At 48.7% G+C, this 14415-nt stretch overlaps 2 protein-coding genes across 2 annotated transcripts; one reads left to right on the forward strand and one right to left on the reverse strand.

Moving 5' to 3' along the window:
• Positions 1–9199: 9199 nt before the first annotated feature.
• LOC306955946 (feather keratin Cos1-1/Cos1-3/Cos2-1-like) lies at positions 9200–10002 on the reverse strand (the record flags this gene model as incomplete). Its single annotated transcript, XM_079547325.1, has 2 exons — positions 9200–9520; positions 9904–10002. The coding sequence occupies 2 exons, from the start codon at positions 10000–10002 to the stop codon at positions 9200–9202; spliced, it is 420 nt and encodes a 139-aa protein (XP_079403451.1).
• A 2608-nt stretch (positions 10003–12610) lies between these two features.
• Positions 12611–13419, forward strand: LOC306955789 (feather keratin Cos1-1/Cos1-3/Cos2-1-like; the record flags this gene model as incomplete). The annotated part of the gene is made up of 2 exons (XM_079547156.1): positions 12611–12709; positions 13093–13419. The coding sequence occupies 2 exons, from the start codon at positions 12611–12613 to the stop codon at positions 13417–13419; spliced, it is 426 nt and encodes a 141-aa protein (XP_079403282.1).
• Between the last annotated feature and the right edge of the window lie 996 nt (positions 13420–14415).

A 14415-nucleotide genomic window follows, 5' to 3' on the forward strand; every position in this document is an offset into this window, starting at 1 on the left:
GGACCCTCAAAACCAGCCTAAAGAGACTGATACCTCTCTTCATTTCTTGGCCAATAAGTGTGGGCCTGGTGGCAACGCTGTCATAGCACTGGGCAACAGGTTCATGCCCGTTGCTGCTGCTCCCCACACTTGCTGCCTGCACTTGCAGTGACATCGTTTCCCTCCTCTGACTCATTAAACACTTGCTGCATCCTCTTTGGTGTCCTTCCGTGTTTCTGTTCTTGTCGTTTGTGCACAGATGTCCAAAGGAGAAAGCCACGGCTTGAGTGGTAATCACCTAGGGAAATTCCATCACTTTTACAGATATGGGAGGCCAGTGCACACTTCTGAGATTTGATTTTTTTCTGAATCTGAGGCATACATCCTGAGTTACTTCATAAGCAATGACTATTAGTCCTTGCCTTGACGTGTCTCTTCTTAAACACATCTCCTAGAGTCTGATGCATGTCATGTCAATGGGAATCTTGGCAATAAGAGCCTGTCTCTGGCCTGGCCTTCTGTTGACTTCCTGGCTTATTCAGTCTCCCTGTTGGTCCACTGTAATCACTGGGTGGAGCCTTCAACCAAGCTACTCTTGAGTCTGGACTTGGCCTGGATGCCAGCTCCTTCTCGTACCCATGCAGTGAATCCTTCTACGCATAACCTACATTACCTACTTTAGGGCAATACCATGTAGGTGCTTCTGGACTGGAGTTATCTGCCATTTAAAATAGAAATCTTTTATGCATCAACAAAATCTCATTTTGCCTCATTATAATCACAAAATCCTCCGGGAATAAGTTTGAGTATTGTTGTCACTTCTCCTATGCCCTATTTGCATCCTCTGTTAATTGAGCTGCTCTGGGGGACTGTCCTTAGGGACATAGAAATGGATTTCTGCTGTCAGTTTAAGGATGCTTTTCTGAGAGCTGAATTGCTCTCCATACCACAGTATAAGAAATGATGCAGAGGAGGCAGGAAACCAGCATGGCCGTGCAAGGACTTGATGGTCAAACTGAAGAACAAGGAGGAAAGGTATAGCCAGTGGAAGCTGGGATGGCTGCCTTGGGAATAATATAGGATGTCCTTCCAGATACACTGAGATATCACAGAATCACAGAATCACAGAATTGTAGGGGTTGGAAGGGACCTCCAGAGCTCATGGAGTCCAACCCCCTGCCAAAGCAGGTTCCCTACACCAGGTCGCACAGGCAGGCATCCAGGCAGGTCTTGAACATCTCCAGAGAAGGAGACTCCACCACCTCCCATGGGCAGCCTGTTCCAGTGCTCCGTCACCTCACTGTAAAGAAGTTCTTGCGTACATTTGTGCAGAACTTCCTATGCTGCAGTTTCCGGCCGTTTCCCCTTGTCCTGTCTCCACTCACCACTGAAAAGAGTCCGGCCTCGCCATTCAGCCCCCCACACCTTAGATATTTATAGACCTGGATCTGGTCCCCTCTCAGCCTTCTCTTCTCAAGGCTGAACAGACCCAGTTCACTCAGCCTTTCTTCATAGGAGAGATGCTCCAGGCCCCTCACCATCTTTGTGGCCCTCCGCTGGACTCTTTCTAAGAGATCCCTGTCTGTTTTGTACTGGGGAGCCCAGAACTGGACGCAGTACTCCAGATGAGGCCTCACCAGGGCAGAGTAGATCAGAATAGCCATGGAGCGAGTAGAACTGAACTTGTCAAGGAATTTTTAAAACAACCAAAAGGGGTTCTATAAGTATAATTGGTCTGAAGAGACAGGAAAAGGAGAATGTCTCCCCTCTGATAAATGAGAAGGGAGAACTGTCCTTTACAGACACTGAGAAAGCTGAGGTACTCAGTGAGATCTCAGCCTCCATCTTTGCTGGTAGTCAGGCTTTCCATGTCTCTCATGTCCCTGAATCTGCAGGTGGTGGTCAAAATCCCTTTGACAATAAGAGAAGATCAAGTTCAAGTCCATGTGATGAGACTGAATGCATACAAAACTACAAGGTCAGACAACATTCTTCCCATATTCCTGGATGAGCTGGCTGATGTAGCTAAGCTCTTGTCTATCATATCTGAAAAATTGTCATTGCTAGGTGAAATCCTCAGTGACTATAAAAAGAGAACCATCACTGTCTGTGGGACCATAAGAAAAAAACTGTTCAGAGCAGCAGCTGTGGAGCAAGATAAGCAGCATGAGAACCAAGGACTCCTTTAGAAGAAAGAACATCTCATGGCTCTGATTGGCTAAGTGCCTGTGTGAATGGTTGAAGAGTGCTTTGCAGAATGCTCTGTTAACATGTATAAATAGAGTAGTACTGAACAATAAAGCAGACCAATAGCTTTTAAACACATTTGTGTGCCGTTATGTGTCTAGTACGTCCTGAGAGTCCAGAGACTTCCCCACAACTCTCATTATTAAGAAAGTAAAACGGGAAGATCAGGTGACCACAGGCCAGAGAGCCTCATGTCTGTGCCTGGACAGATCATGGAGTAGACCCTTCTGGAAGAGATTTTAAGGCACAGGAGAAATGAGGAGGCAATCTGAGATGGTGAGCATGGCTTCACCAAGGGGAGATCATGACTGACCAATCTGGTGACCTTGTATGATGGAGTGATAACAACAGGAGACAAAGGATGTCATCTGCCTGGTCTTGTGCAAAGCCATTGTCATGGTCCTGTACCACATTCTTATCTCTCTGTAGGAGAAATATGGATCTGAAGGCTGTATTATTCAGTGGATAAGGGGTTGGTCGGATGGTTTCAGCCAGAAAGCTGTAGACAATGGCTTTGTCCAGTGACTATGTCCAGATGGAGGCTGGCAATTCATGGCATCAGTCAGGGGTCTGTTGTGAGATTGATGTTCTTCCACATCTTTTATCAGTGATATAGATGGAGATATTGAATGTACCCTTAGAGATTTTGTTGATGACACTAAGCTGAGTGGAGCACTTGATGCAACAAAATGAAATGATGTCATCCTGAGATCAGGACAAGCTTGAAAATCGAGCCCATGAAACTTCAACAAACTGAGTGCAAGGGGTTGCACTTGGATAAAGTCAATCCCATTTATATCTACAGACTGGGAGAAGAGATCATCGAAAGCAGCCTGTGGAGAATGACTTGAGGGTCCCGGCACTCAAAAAGGAGGATATGAGCCAGCAGCATGGGCCTGTAGCCCAGAAGGCCAACAGTGCCTTGGGCTGCATCAAAAAAGGGGTGATCAGCAGAGCAAGAGAGTTGATTGTCATACTTTACTCTGACCTTCTGAGGCCCCACTTGGAGTACTGCATCCAGGCCAGGCCCCCAGAACAAGAAGGATATGGAGCTGTTTCAGTGAGTCTAAAGGAAGACCAAGAAGGTCTGGAGCACCCATTATGAAGAAGGACTGAGAGCTGGGCTTATTCAGATTGGACAAGAGAAGGCTCTGGGGAGACCTTACTGCAATACTTCAGGACTTGATGGTTGCTTATAAGCAGGAAGGTTATTGACATTTTACAACATCTGATGGTGATAGGAGAAGGGGGAATGTCTTTGAATTAAAAGAGGGAAAATTTAAATTAAATTTTAGGAAGAAATTCTTTACTCAGAGTGTGGTGAGGCACTGGAAGCGAGCTGCCCAGAGAAGTAGTAGATGCCCCATCACTGGAGGTTTTCAGCATCTGATTGAATGGGGCCCTGGGCAGCCTGACCTAACAATAGTTGGTAACCCTTCCCATGGCAGGGAAGCTGGAACTAGATGATCTTTAAGTCCCTTCTAAGCTAAGACATTCTATGATACTGTGATACTCCAAGTAGCTGAGCTGGTTTTGCAGACAGTATCTGTTCCTGCTATGTGTGGCTGAAGGCCAAGGCCCTCCCCTGCTCCTGTAGTTGTACAGAGATCCCCCTGGCTTCAGCAGATGACAGCATAGGCCAGGGACATCCTCAACCCCAATCTGACTCCAGCAGCTGGCATCAAAACCACTCATGATCATACCCTCAGTACCTGGCATTTTGTCCTTGCAGCACACATACACAGAATGGAGTGATATGGTGCAGTTCAGAAAAGACTTATTAAGATGACAAGACAGGCTGTAGTGATGAGAAGCATGGCTGAACCAGACAGGAGAAATGAAAGACCCCTTCTAAACACCTTTCTGCCTAGCCTCATCTTGCTCCCCTTTCCCTGCATGTCTCATTAGGGGTTTGTATAGGTCTGTTCCACACAGATCCCAGTCTGTGTCCTGGTTCACAGTCGTATCGATTCAAAAGTCTAGGCTGGTCTTCACGGAAGTGGCCTGTGATTTATTGATAGCCCATCAAATGTTGAGAATGATGGTATTTGTTTCCTCTCAGGTTCTCCATGTATTCATTTGGTGTCTGTCTCTCTATGCTTTTTGATTGCTTCCCCTTTTCTCTCATCCCATTTAATGAGGTTCATATAAGCAAATAATTCCATACCCCCACATAGCCTCCTCAATCTGCCCCTCTCTCAAGTGCATGAGAAAGAAATAATGAGGATAAAGGTAAAAGTCAAGAAGGAAAATCAGAGCTGCTGTGGACACAGTGATTACAGCTGCCCCCAATTGCTCCATCAGGAGCAAGAGCAGAGAGTAATATGGCCTTGAAGGTAGAGTTATACAGCAGAGCAAAGAAAAAATACTTGAGAAAGCAACAGCAGTTTAAATTGAAAAGATGTGAAACTTAGAAACATATTTTCCTGCTGTTAGGAGGGTAAATCAGAAAACAGTTCATAGTACAATCCTTCAGCTACCCTGTCCACTCTCCCAGACCAGCCACCACTGGCATTTCATAGCAGGAAAAGTCCTAGGGGAGAAGCACTGTGACCCCTGCTGACTCTCCACAAGCGCACTTGGGGCTACGAGCCCAAGCTCACACTCCATGAAGCGGGAAGCCTGTGGTTCCAGGAAAGAAGTGGCTGTTGCAGCTCCTGAATTGCAGCCTCAGAGAGCTAGCATGGTCCCAGCACAATTTCTATGCACACAATAGGAGGAGGCATGGCCTGCATAGCCCAAACTTATTATTTTCGTCTGGGCTGCTTCCAAGGAAGATAGCCCACAGCTATTATGCTTTCCTGTCATTATTTCTCCCCAGATGCTAGGCCTTGCTCCTGCTCTTGTTGAACTACTTGTGGTTTTGTTAAGCTGGTTTCTCCAGCTTGTCCTGATCTCTATGACTAGCAGCCCTTCCCTTCAGGGTCATGTCTGTTCTTCACAATTAGGGGTCTTCCACACACACGCTGCAAGTGTACTCCATCCCATCATCGGAACATAAGTGGAAACATTAAATGCTATTAAGTAATGATTCCTGAGAGACCTTATAGATCCCAGTCCCCAGCTGTACTTTGAATAGCTAGTCATAGCACTTAGAGCCCAGCAGATCATCTAGTTTTCCACCTACCTTACAGTCCACTTACCCATCACATAACTCAACCATTTGGTTGTAAAGTGACTCTGCAACAGGCAATTGGAAAGGTCACACTAAAATCTATGTACACTACATTCACTGCCCTCAATTTTTTGCCATCTGCAATCTTGTAGAAGAGGCAGTGCTGTTAGTCAGGCATGATTTGCCCTCCGTACAACCAGGCTGGCTGCTGCTGATCACAGTGCTATCTTCTGTGTGTTTACCAAAAGCATCTGAAGGCATTTGCTTTGAAGAAGTTCAGGAAGAATTGAAGGAAGTACAGATGGCTTGTAATTCCCCGGATCCTCTTTCTTTCTCCTTCTGAAGATGGATGTGCTACTACCTAGAGGCCATCCCTCAACTACCATGACCCTTGAGAAATGACAGAATAGTCTCACAATGACATCACTCAACCTAACACCCTTGGATGCATCCCACCTCATCTCATAGATACTAGTACATCCGACTGGATTAAGTGTTCCATAAGGATTTTTCCCTTATAGGGGGTAGGATTTCACTCCCCAAAATTGTGTGAAGAGATTCAGGGACCTGGGAGGCCTGAGGACAAGCCCTGCCCATGAGACATGAGGAAAAAGAAGCACTGAACATTTCAGCCATTTCTATTTGCCTTTTCATCATTTATCCTTTTCATGGACCAATGGGCATACAATCTCCTCCTTCAGAGGAGACTGAATTCCTGACAGACGCAACACAGAAAAGGGCACACAAGCAGGGAAAACATGGCATATGGTGCACTAAATGGAGAAATCCCTTTGGCAGAGATTCTGGGGAAATTTCAAAGATGATGCCCTAAATGTGCTCCTGGCATTGTGTGGTACCCAGAGAGACTATGAAGAGAAGAAAAGTGTACTGGGAGCCTTGCAGAAGACAGTGGAGACAGTGACCTTGGCTAGACAACTGCTCTTTAGAGCCTTCTAGTTATGGCTTGAGAAGTCCTTACATTAGCTGTTACATTAGCCAGATCTTCTTTGAAGGAATGTTTTTCATTTGTGGCTTGGAGACTTTCTTTCTCAGCTAGGAGACTCTCTTGCTCAGTTTGGAGATTCTCAACTAGGAGACTCTCTTTCTCAACCTGCAGATTCTCCTTCTCAGTTCAGTCTCTCCTGGAAACTCTCCTTTTTGGCTCAGAGACTCAGTTTGTATGCTCTTCTGGAGACTCTTCCTTTTGACTCTCCTTTTCAACTCAGATTCTTGCTCAGTTTCAGAGACTGTCTCCCTCTTTGGGATAGTGTTGAATAAGGCCCAGTAGGTGTAAGCCAGGCCCCAAATAATTTGTGCCTCCTCAGATTTAGCTGAGCTGCAACATCCCTGTCTCAGCTGTGCTGTGCACTGGTGGGTGTAATGACAGAAATAGAATTCCATCTTATAAGGAGAACATATATGATGTTTTGTTGTTTTCTGGGGGAGGAAGGAGCTTTCTGTGGAAACGGTCTGCATATGTGACTTGAGCAAATTCTGGTAGTTCTAGTCGATACTGCACAAATGTGGGATTTTCTTTTTCCACACTTCATGGGCTGTCTTAATATCTTTGTGATTCTCCATGACCTCCTCTCTCATCCATGCAAGTCTTCCGCCATATTTGCTTGATTTTTAATGAAGTTGGACTGGAATGTGAGTGCTGGGCATCCCTTTTTCCGGTCAGGGTATTGTCTAATGCAAGCTGTGTTCTGCACATCCTGCAACATATTTTGGAATACAGCTATGTTCATAGATAGCTGGGGAATGGCTCCAAAAGTGGTAGAGGAGAAAGCATTGATGTGCCTGCATCATTCCAAGGAAGAAGGGCAGACAGGAAGGCAGCAAGATGGGATAGGATGGGACAGGATGGAATGGGGGTGCATGGTATTACTGAGCCCTGCTCCCCTGCCTGTGAGTGATGCAAGTCAGAGTGGGAAAAGCTGCCACACATGTCACCCACACATGTCACAGCTCTGGACACCTATCTGTAGAACTGGGTTGGGTGCTGTGGCCAACAGTACAGCTCATTCATTCATACACACATTAATGGAATCACATCAAAAATCTGCACCCACAGACATTTGCACAAAACCAGCATACAGAATACACAAGCATATGCTAACAGTCCTATACATGTTAAAGGCATTCTGTGGTATACAGGAAGACAGCACAGAGAGAGAAGATGCACTGACAGACTTAAAGAAGACATTGGAGCCACTAATACTGACAAGATATGTCTTCCCAAATAAGCCCCCCATTTAAGACCAGAGAAGCCCATTTGTTAATCTGAGTGTCAGAAAGGGAATAAGATGGAGTGTGCTGCCATCACCAGTGCTGAGAATTTATGCACATAAGGACAGTAATGAGCATCCATAATGGAAAATAAAATACATCTGATTTTTTTCTACTGTTCAACCCCAAAATAAAAAACTCCACAATATGGAAAGGAAGAAGGAGCTCTGTATGGAAAAGAACAAAACTGCGACTCATGGGAAAATTCCAACAGATTTTGTGCAATTCTGAACATTGACATTCCCATAACATGACGAGATGTATGATTAACTCACTGACAGTAGAGCTCTTCATATTACCTCTTACTAAAGGAGCTAAACAGTTACAACACTTGCTGCTGGGCCTCATTTTAGAGATTTGGAAGGAAATCTGCGTGACTTCTTGCCCAATTCCATGATCAGTGAGACAAAAAGCAAGGAGACAAAACACAGCAGCAGAATTCTCCAGAGACAAGGGTTAAGCGCAAGGTCACACTCAGGAGCTGGTACAGCTCTTGCCAGAAGGGCCCCTAAGAAACCTTAAGGAGTGACCTAGGCTGACATCATCTGCCTTGGCTGGAGTCTGGAAGCACACAAAATGAGTCTGTTGCTCTCACTGGTGTTTGTGGTGAGGAAATGCTTGGGCTTCCCTTCCTGCCTCCCAGAAGATGCCTTCAGTCAGGAAGTGACATGGAGTGACAACAAGAGTAAGTCTGCCAATCCGTGTCAGACATTGGAAACCAATGTCAGTTTCTTCTGTCTGGGAAGCATCTATCGATTATTGCTTCAATAAAGGCAGCAGATGTGTTACGTGCAGTTCATGTCAGAGTTGAGGTAAGAAGTGGGACAAGGGCTCCAGCCCAGGCAAGACCTGTCAGTTGCCTGTCTGAAAACTCCATCCAGCGTCTGTCCAGGACTTCCACGGAGCCTGGCCAGGCCATGTGGACAAGAGGAGGCCTGCAAATGTTCAGGCACACATGCAGCAAGGCTGCTCTAGATGTGGTCTTCACTGAAGGCTGAAAGTCTACAGTTGCCTCCCCATCCCCCCAAATCCCCCACCCGCCACCCCAACTAGTAGGGAAGTTACAGACTGGGGCTTCATCATTTCAGAGCAAGAATTTTCTCATCTGGCCATATTAGGCAGAAGAAGGACAAACCATACAGGGATGCAATGAAGGTTGCAGCAAATGTTTAATAAGTCTAGGGAGGGAAATGATGTCAGCCAAAGTGCAGATCCCAAAGGCAGGGAGCAGCAGAAGCAGACAAGAATCTGTTCCCCTTTTCCCATGGCAGAAATGCCACGGGACACCCACCTAAATGCCCATCAGAGGAGAGAGGCCAGCAGGTCCCTGGGACCTTCCCAGAGAGCTTTGGGGAGATCAACAGACAACAAAGAAAAGAGAGAAAAGTGAGTGGAAGGGAATATAGTTAGACATTGGCCACGTAGACAGAGAAGCCAGGTGAGGCCCTCCTGTCTGTCATGACAGGGTGGTCATCTGCTCTGAAAACAGCAGCACAAAGTCAGTTCTCCTGTCCAGCACCGTGTCCTGAGATTGTGGGGGACCTTGACTGGGAGCAGTGCCCAGCATCTTTAGTAGCACCTTCTGCCACAGTAGCGGTTGGAAATGCAGGAGAGGTCAAAGCCCCCCGAGGTGATGGGCACGCCCTGACAGCTGAGGATGCTGCCAACAGCAGCGGAGGTGGAGGAGCCCACGGCGGTGTTCTGCGGGAAGGAGCTGAGGATGGGTCCGGGCAGGGTCACCACCACGGGAGAGGGCTCAATGACGATGGTGGAGTCCTGGCACTGCCTGACACAGGGCTCGTTGCAGCTGCTGGCCAGAGGAGTGGGGCCGCAGGGCCGGCATGGCACGCACGGGTCGCAGCAGGACATGTCTTTGGGTTGGCAGTGCACCTGTTGGGAGAGAGGACCGAGTGGAGAAAATAGAGAGTCAGGAGGAGGCTGCCATCCCACCAAGAGGGAATCATGCCCATGCAGTCCTGGGAGTTGGAAGCTGTGCACGGATGATCATTGGCTTCCTGGTCTGCTCCTGCCAGGTCCCAGAAAGAAGCACCCGGTGCCGATCAAGCTACTTCTTAGATCCTAGCCCAGAAGCCCCGCAGTGCAGTCCCAGCTACCGTCCAGGACCAACCTTCTGCCCACTTCCCTTTCCCACGACCAGCAGCTGCAAGCTTTGTCATGGTACAGAGCTGGTAGCACACGAGAGGTCTATAGACCTCAGGCCTCCTGATGAAGAGAGAGAGAGAGAGAGAGACAGGAAGGGGGCTCACACTCACCTGGTTCCCAGGAAGAAAGAGGCAAGAGAAGCGAATGAGAGAGTAAGGAACTGGGCTGTCTTTTATAGTGAACCGAAGCTGACCCATATCCAGAGACATCACTCACCGTAGTGATTATTTTCTGACAAGCGCCTCTTGAATGCCAAGCATCCTCGCTAATGATACGGACAGTGTGCTGGCTTCCTGCGCAGCACCGTTGTGTTTCCAGCTTTGTGTAATTTCCATGCCACGCTGAAGGCATCTTTTGAGAGTAATGAGGGGAGGCCCAAGCATTTCCACACCACAGACAGCAGGGTGGGAAACAGAGTGAATTCATGTGCCAAGAGAGTCCAGCAAGTGGAAATGACGTCAGCCCGGGTCACTCCTCCGGGGCCTTTCTTAGGGGCCTTTCTTGCAGGAGGTGTACCATCTCCGGAGTGGGACCCGATTCCACATGACACAAGTTTCTGGAAAATTCCGCCCTCCTGTTTTGTCTCCTCATATTTTGCCTTGGGGTTGCTGGAATGGGGTGAAAAGATGTGTCGAGTCCTGTCCAGCTCTCTAAAGGAAGACCAAATGATAAATGGCGTATGAATAGCGGTTTTCAAACTGAAAGAACCGAAAGGGTTGTAGACAATGAGTTAATCCATTCCAGGAATGCAGATTTTGTGTAGAGTAACAGGGAATCAAGTGGATTTTCCCCAGGTAGCACTCTGGAGATCCTGTCCATACAGAGCTCCTTCTTCCCTTCCGTATTGTGCTGTCTTTTACGTTCTGGGTGAACAACTGGAGAAAATCTAGCACCTTTTCCTCTCCACGATGGAAGTTCATTTCTGCCATTCTGTGCCTAAACTCTCAGCACTGGTGAGCACCGCACACTCCATCTGATTCCCTTTCTAGCACCCCTCAGGCTAACAAATGGTCTCCAATATCTTTTTCAAGTCTCCCAGTGGATTTTTCCTCTCTGTGCAGTCTCAGTGAGTACCAGAAAATGTTATGAACCCAAGCATATGCTTGTGTCTGCAGTGTGCTGGTTCTGTACCATTGTCTGTGGGTGAAGATTGTTGCATAATTCCGTGTCGGTGTGCGTGAGCTGGGCCACTGCAAAGGAACCTTTCATGGCACTGGATTTCTGGAGCAGTGCCAGGTGACCTGCGTGATATCTGGCCCTATGCTCTGACTCATGTCAGGCACACTCAGGAGACCTGGCCATTCTGTCCCATCCCGCCCAGTGCTGTCCCATCCTCCCCTGCATCATCTTGCTGCCCTCTGACCTTCTCCCTTTGCCTTGCAGGCACGTTGCAGGCAGGCAGCTGCTTTCTTCTCTGCTCAAGGAGTTTTGCAGCCACTCTGCGGCTAAGCGCACTCATGGCTGTAACCCAGCATGTGCTGCAGGTTGGGAAGAGCACAGACAGAACCCCGCTCATGCAGATTTGCCGTGCAGTCACATTGCGATCTACTTTTGTTTAGAAATCAAGCATAAAGGGCAGGAGACCAGCATGGACAAGCATGGCACTCACGGAGAAACTCCGGGGGAGGAAAAGTTGTCTTTACAGTGTGCATCCTGAGCCTGGTCACTTGGGAGGGATATACTCAGACTGGTGTCTGAGTCTGTGAGGTTGCAAGAAGGAAGGCTAAGGCCCAGATAGAATTAAATTTGGTGAGAGAGATCAAGGGTAACGTGAAAGTCTTCTTTAAGTATGTCACGGGGACAAGCAAGACAAGAGAAAGTGTGGATCCCCTGCTTAATGTGGTGAGTGCCCTGGCCTTGTGGATGCTATGCCCAAGTAGTTGGAAGGAAAGAAGTTGATTGGAAGCAGTGAACATGGATTCACCAAAGGAGAAATCATGCTTGAGCAACCTCACAGGATTCCGTGTTGCCATCACCCGCTGGGTGGGTAATCACCAAGGGGACAGCAGTGAAGGATGTGTACCTTGACCCCAGCAGGGCAACAAACAGGAGCTGCAGCACTGGAAATTCCTACATGTTAAGTTCCTCTGAAGATGATCTCTCGAGGTCCCTTCCAATCCCTGCAAATCTGTGATTCTGTGATCCTGCTGGCTTTTGCTGGGCTTCTGCATGAACTCCCTCAGCCCTGATGCCTTGGAGCAAGACCTACAGAGTGAGACATGGGAATAATCCTCTTAGCCCTGTGTGATTCTTCTCGAAATCAGCGGTTCCCCCACCTGGGAGGGTATATGATTTACCTGCTGTCTGTATGGCTCCCGTCATTTTTTTCTTATTAAAATAGCCCTCCTGTTGCAGCCTTAGCTCTTGAGACATTTTGAGGTCTGGAGAGGACTCTGCGCAACTTGGTGCCCCATTCCGTGATCAGTGAGACAAAAAGCAAGGAGACAAAACACAGCAGCAGAATTGGCCACACAGAGAAGGGGTCAAGACTCCACACTCAGGAGCTGGTACAGCTCTTGCCAGAAGGGCCCCTAAGAAACCTTAAAGGAGTGACCTAGGCTGACATCATCTGCCTTGGCTGGACTCTGGAAGCACACAAAATGAGTCTGTTGCTCTCACTGGTGTTTGTGGTGCGGAAATGCTTGGGCTTCCCTTCCTGCCTCCCAGAAGATGCCTTCAGTCAGGAAGTGACATGGCGTAAAGCCAGAAATGAAACTGAACTGCTCAGGAAGCCAGCAGACCACCCATATCATTATCTGGGATGATTTGCATTCGGGACAAGAAAAGCGTGTCAGCAAATAATCACCACTATAAGCAATGCCTCTGGATATAGGTCATCTTAGGTCCAGTATAAAAGGGAGCCCAGCTCCTTGCTCTCTCATCCACCGTTCTTACCACCTTCTCCTTGGGAACCAGGTGAGTGTGAAGCTCCCCCCTGTCCTTGCCATTCAACTAAAGGAGGTCCCAGCACAGTGAGTGTCTGAGATGTTATCACCTTTGTGTCATGCCAAATTGTGGGGCTCCTTGTCACGGGGAAGAGAAGTGCAGATTTGTCCTGGACTCTGAGCCTGTGTGTAGGTAGCGTGGGGGCTCAAATTTGGGAACTAGCTGGATAGGCACGGGAGGGTATTTTGGGCCAGCAGATAGCTGGATATTTGGAGTCCAAGAATCCTTTGACTTCCTCTTCGCATCCTTCAGCTGCCAAGAGTGTACGTGCTTTGATTTAGTTGTGGCCTGTTGGACCTCTGTTCCTCATGTATCCCCATGTTCTGCTTCCTTCCTGCTCTCACTCCCAACAGGTGCACCAGCAGTCCCAAGTCATGTCCTGCTGCGACCCATGTGTGCCATGCCGGCCCTGCGGCCCGACCCCTCTGGCCAGCAGCTGCAATGAGCCCTGTGTCAGGCAGTGCCAGAACTCCACCATCGTCATTGAGCCCTCTCCTGTGGTGGTGACCCTGCCCGGACCCATCCTCAGCTCCTTCCCGCAGAACACCGCCGTGGGCTCCTCCACCTCCGCTGCTGTTGGCCGCATCCTCAGCTCTGAGGGCGTGCCCATCACCTCGGGGGGCTTTGACCTCTCCTGCATTTCCAACCGCTACTGTGGCAGAAGGTGCCCCCCCTGCTAAAGGTGCTGGGCACTGCTCCCAGTCAAGGTCCCCGTGGAAATCACAGCATGCCACTGGACAGGAGAACAAATGTGGTGCTGCTCTTTCTGCCCTGCAACACACACAGGACGGGGCCTGCTGGACTTCCCTGACCACAGAGAGAGTGTCTACCCGTATTCTCTTTTGCTCTCTCTTCCTATCTAGTATCTCGCTTGTCTGTTTGCCTCAGACATCTCTGTCTGGACCCTGAAAACCAGCCTAAAGAGACCTGACACCTCTCTTCATTTCTTGGCCAGTAAGTGTGGGCCTGGTGGCAACGCTGTCGTAGCACTGGGCAACAGGTTCATGCCTGTTGCTGCTGCTCCCCACACTTGCTGCGTGCGCTTGCAGTGACATCGTTTCCCTCCTCTGACTCATTAAACACTTGCTGCATCCTCTTTGGTGTCCTTCCGTGTTTCTGTTCTTGTCGTTTGCGCACAGATGTCCAAAGGAGAAAGCCATGGCTTGAGTGGGAATCACCGGGGGAGGTTCCATCATTCTTCTAGATCTGGGTGGCCTGTCAGCGCACACTGCTGCAATTTCATCTTTCAGGCACCCTCTGTTGAAGCAGAGGAAGTCATCCGTGATTCCTATTTAGCCAATGGCTGTTAGCCGTTGCCTGGCTGTGTCTCTGCTTAGACATATCCCTTAGAGCCTGGAGCACCTCACGGGACTGGGCTTCCTGACCAGTGAGAGCCGGTGTCCGGCCTGGCCTTCTGTTGGCCTCCTGGCTTGGTGCGCTGTAGCCACTGTGTGGAGCCTTCAGCCAGGCCCCTCTTGGGCCTGGCCCTGGCCTGGGTGCCAGCTCCTGCTCTCACCCTGGCACCAAAACCTTCTACGTGTAAATAACCCACGTGCTGCTTGCTTCAGGGCAATGTCCTGTAGCTGCTTCTGGGCTGGCGTCACCTGCATTCAAAACCGAGATCTGTTGTGATGCGTCTACAGAACCACATTTTCCCAGTTCCCCCTTCTCTTGAT

This window comes from Tetrao urogallus, assembly GCF_951394365.1.
Source record: "Tetrao urogallus genome assembly, chromosome: 26".
Classification (NCBI taxonomy): Eukaryota; Metazoa; Chordata; class Aves; order Galliformes; family Phasianidae; genus Tetrao; species Tetrao urogallus.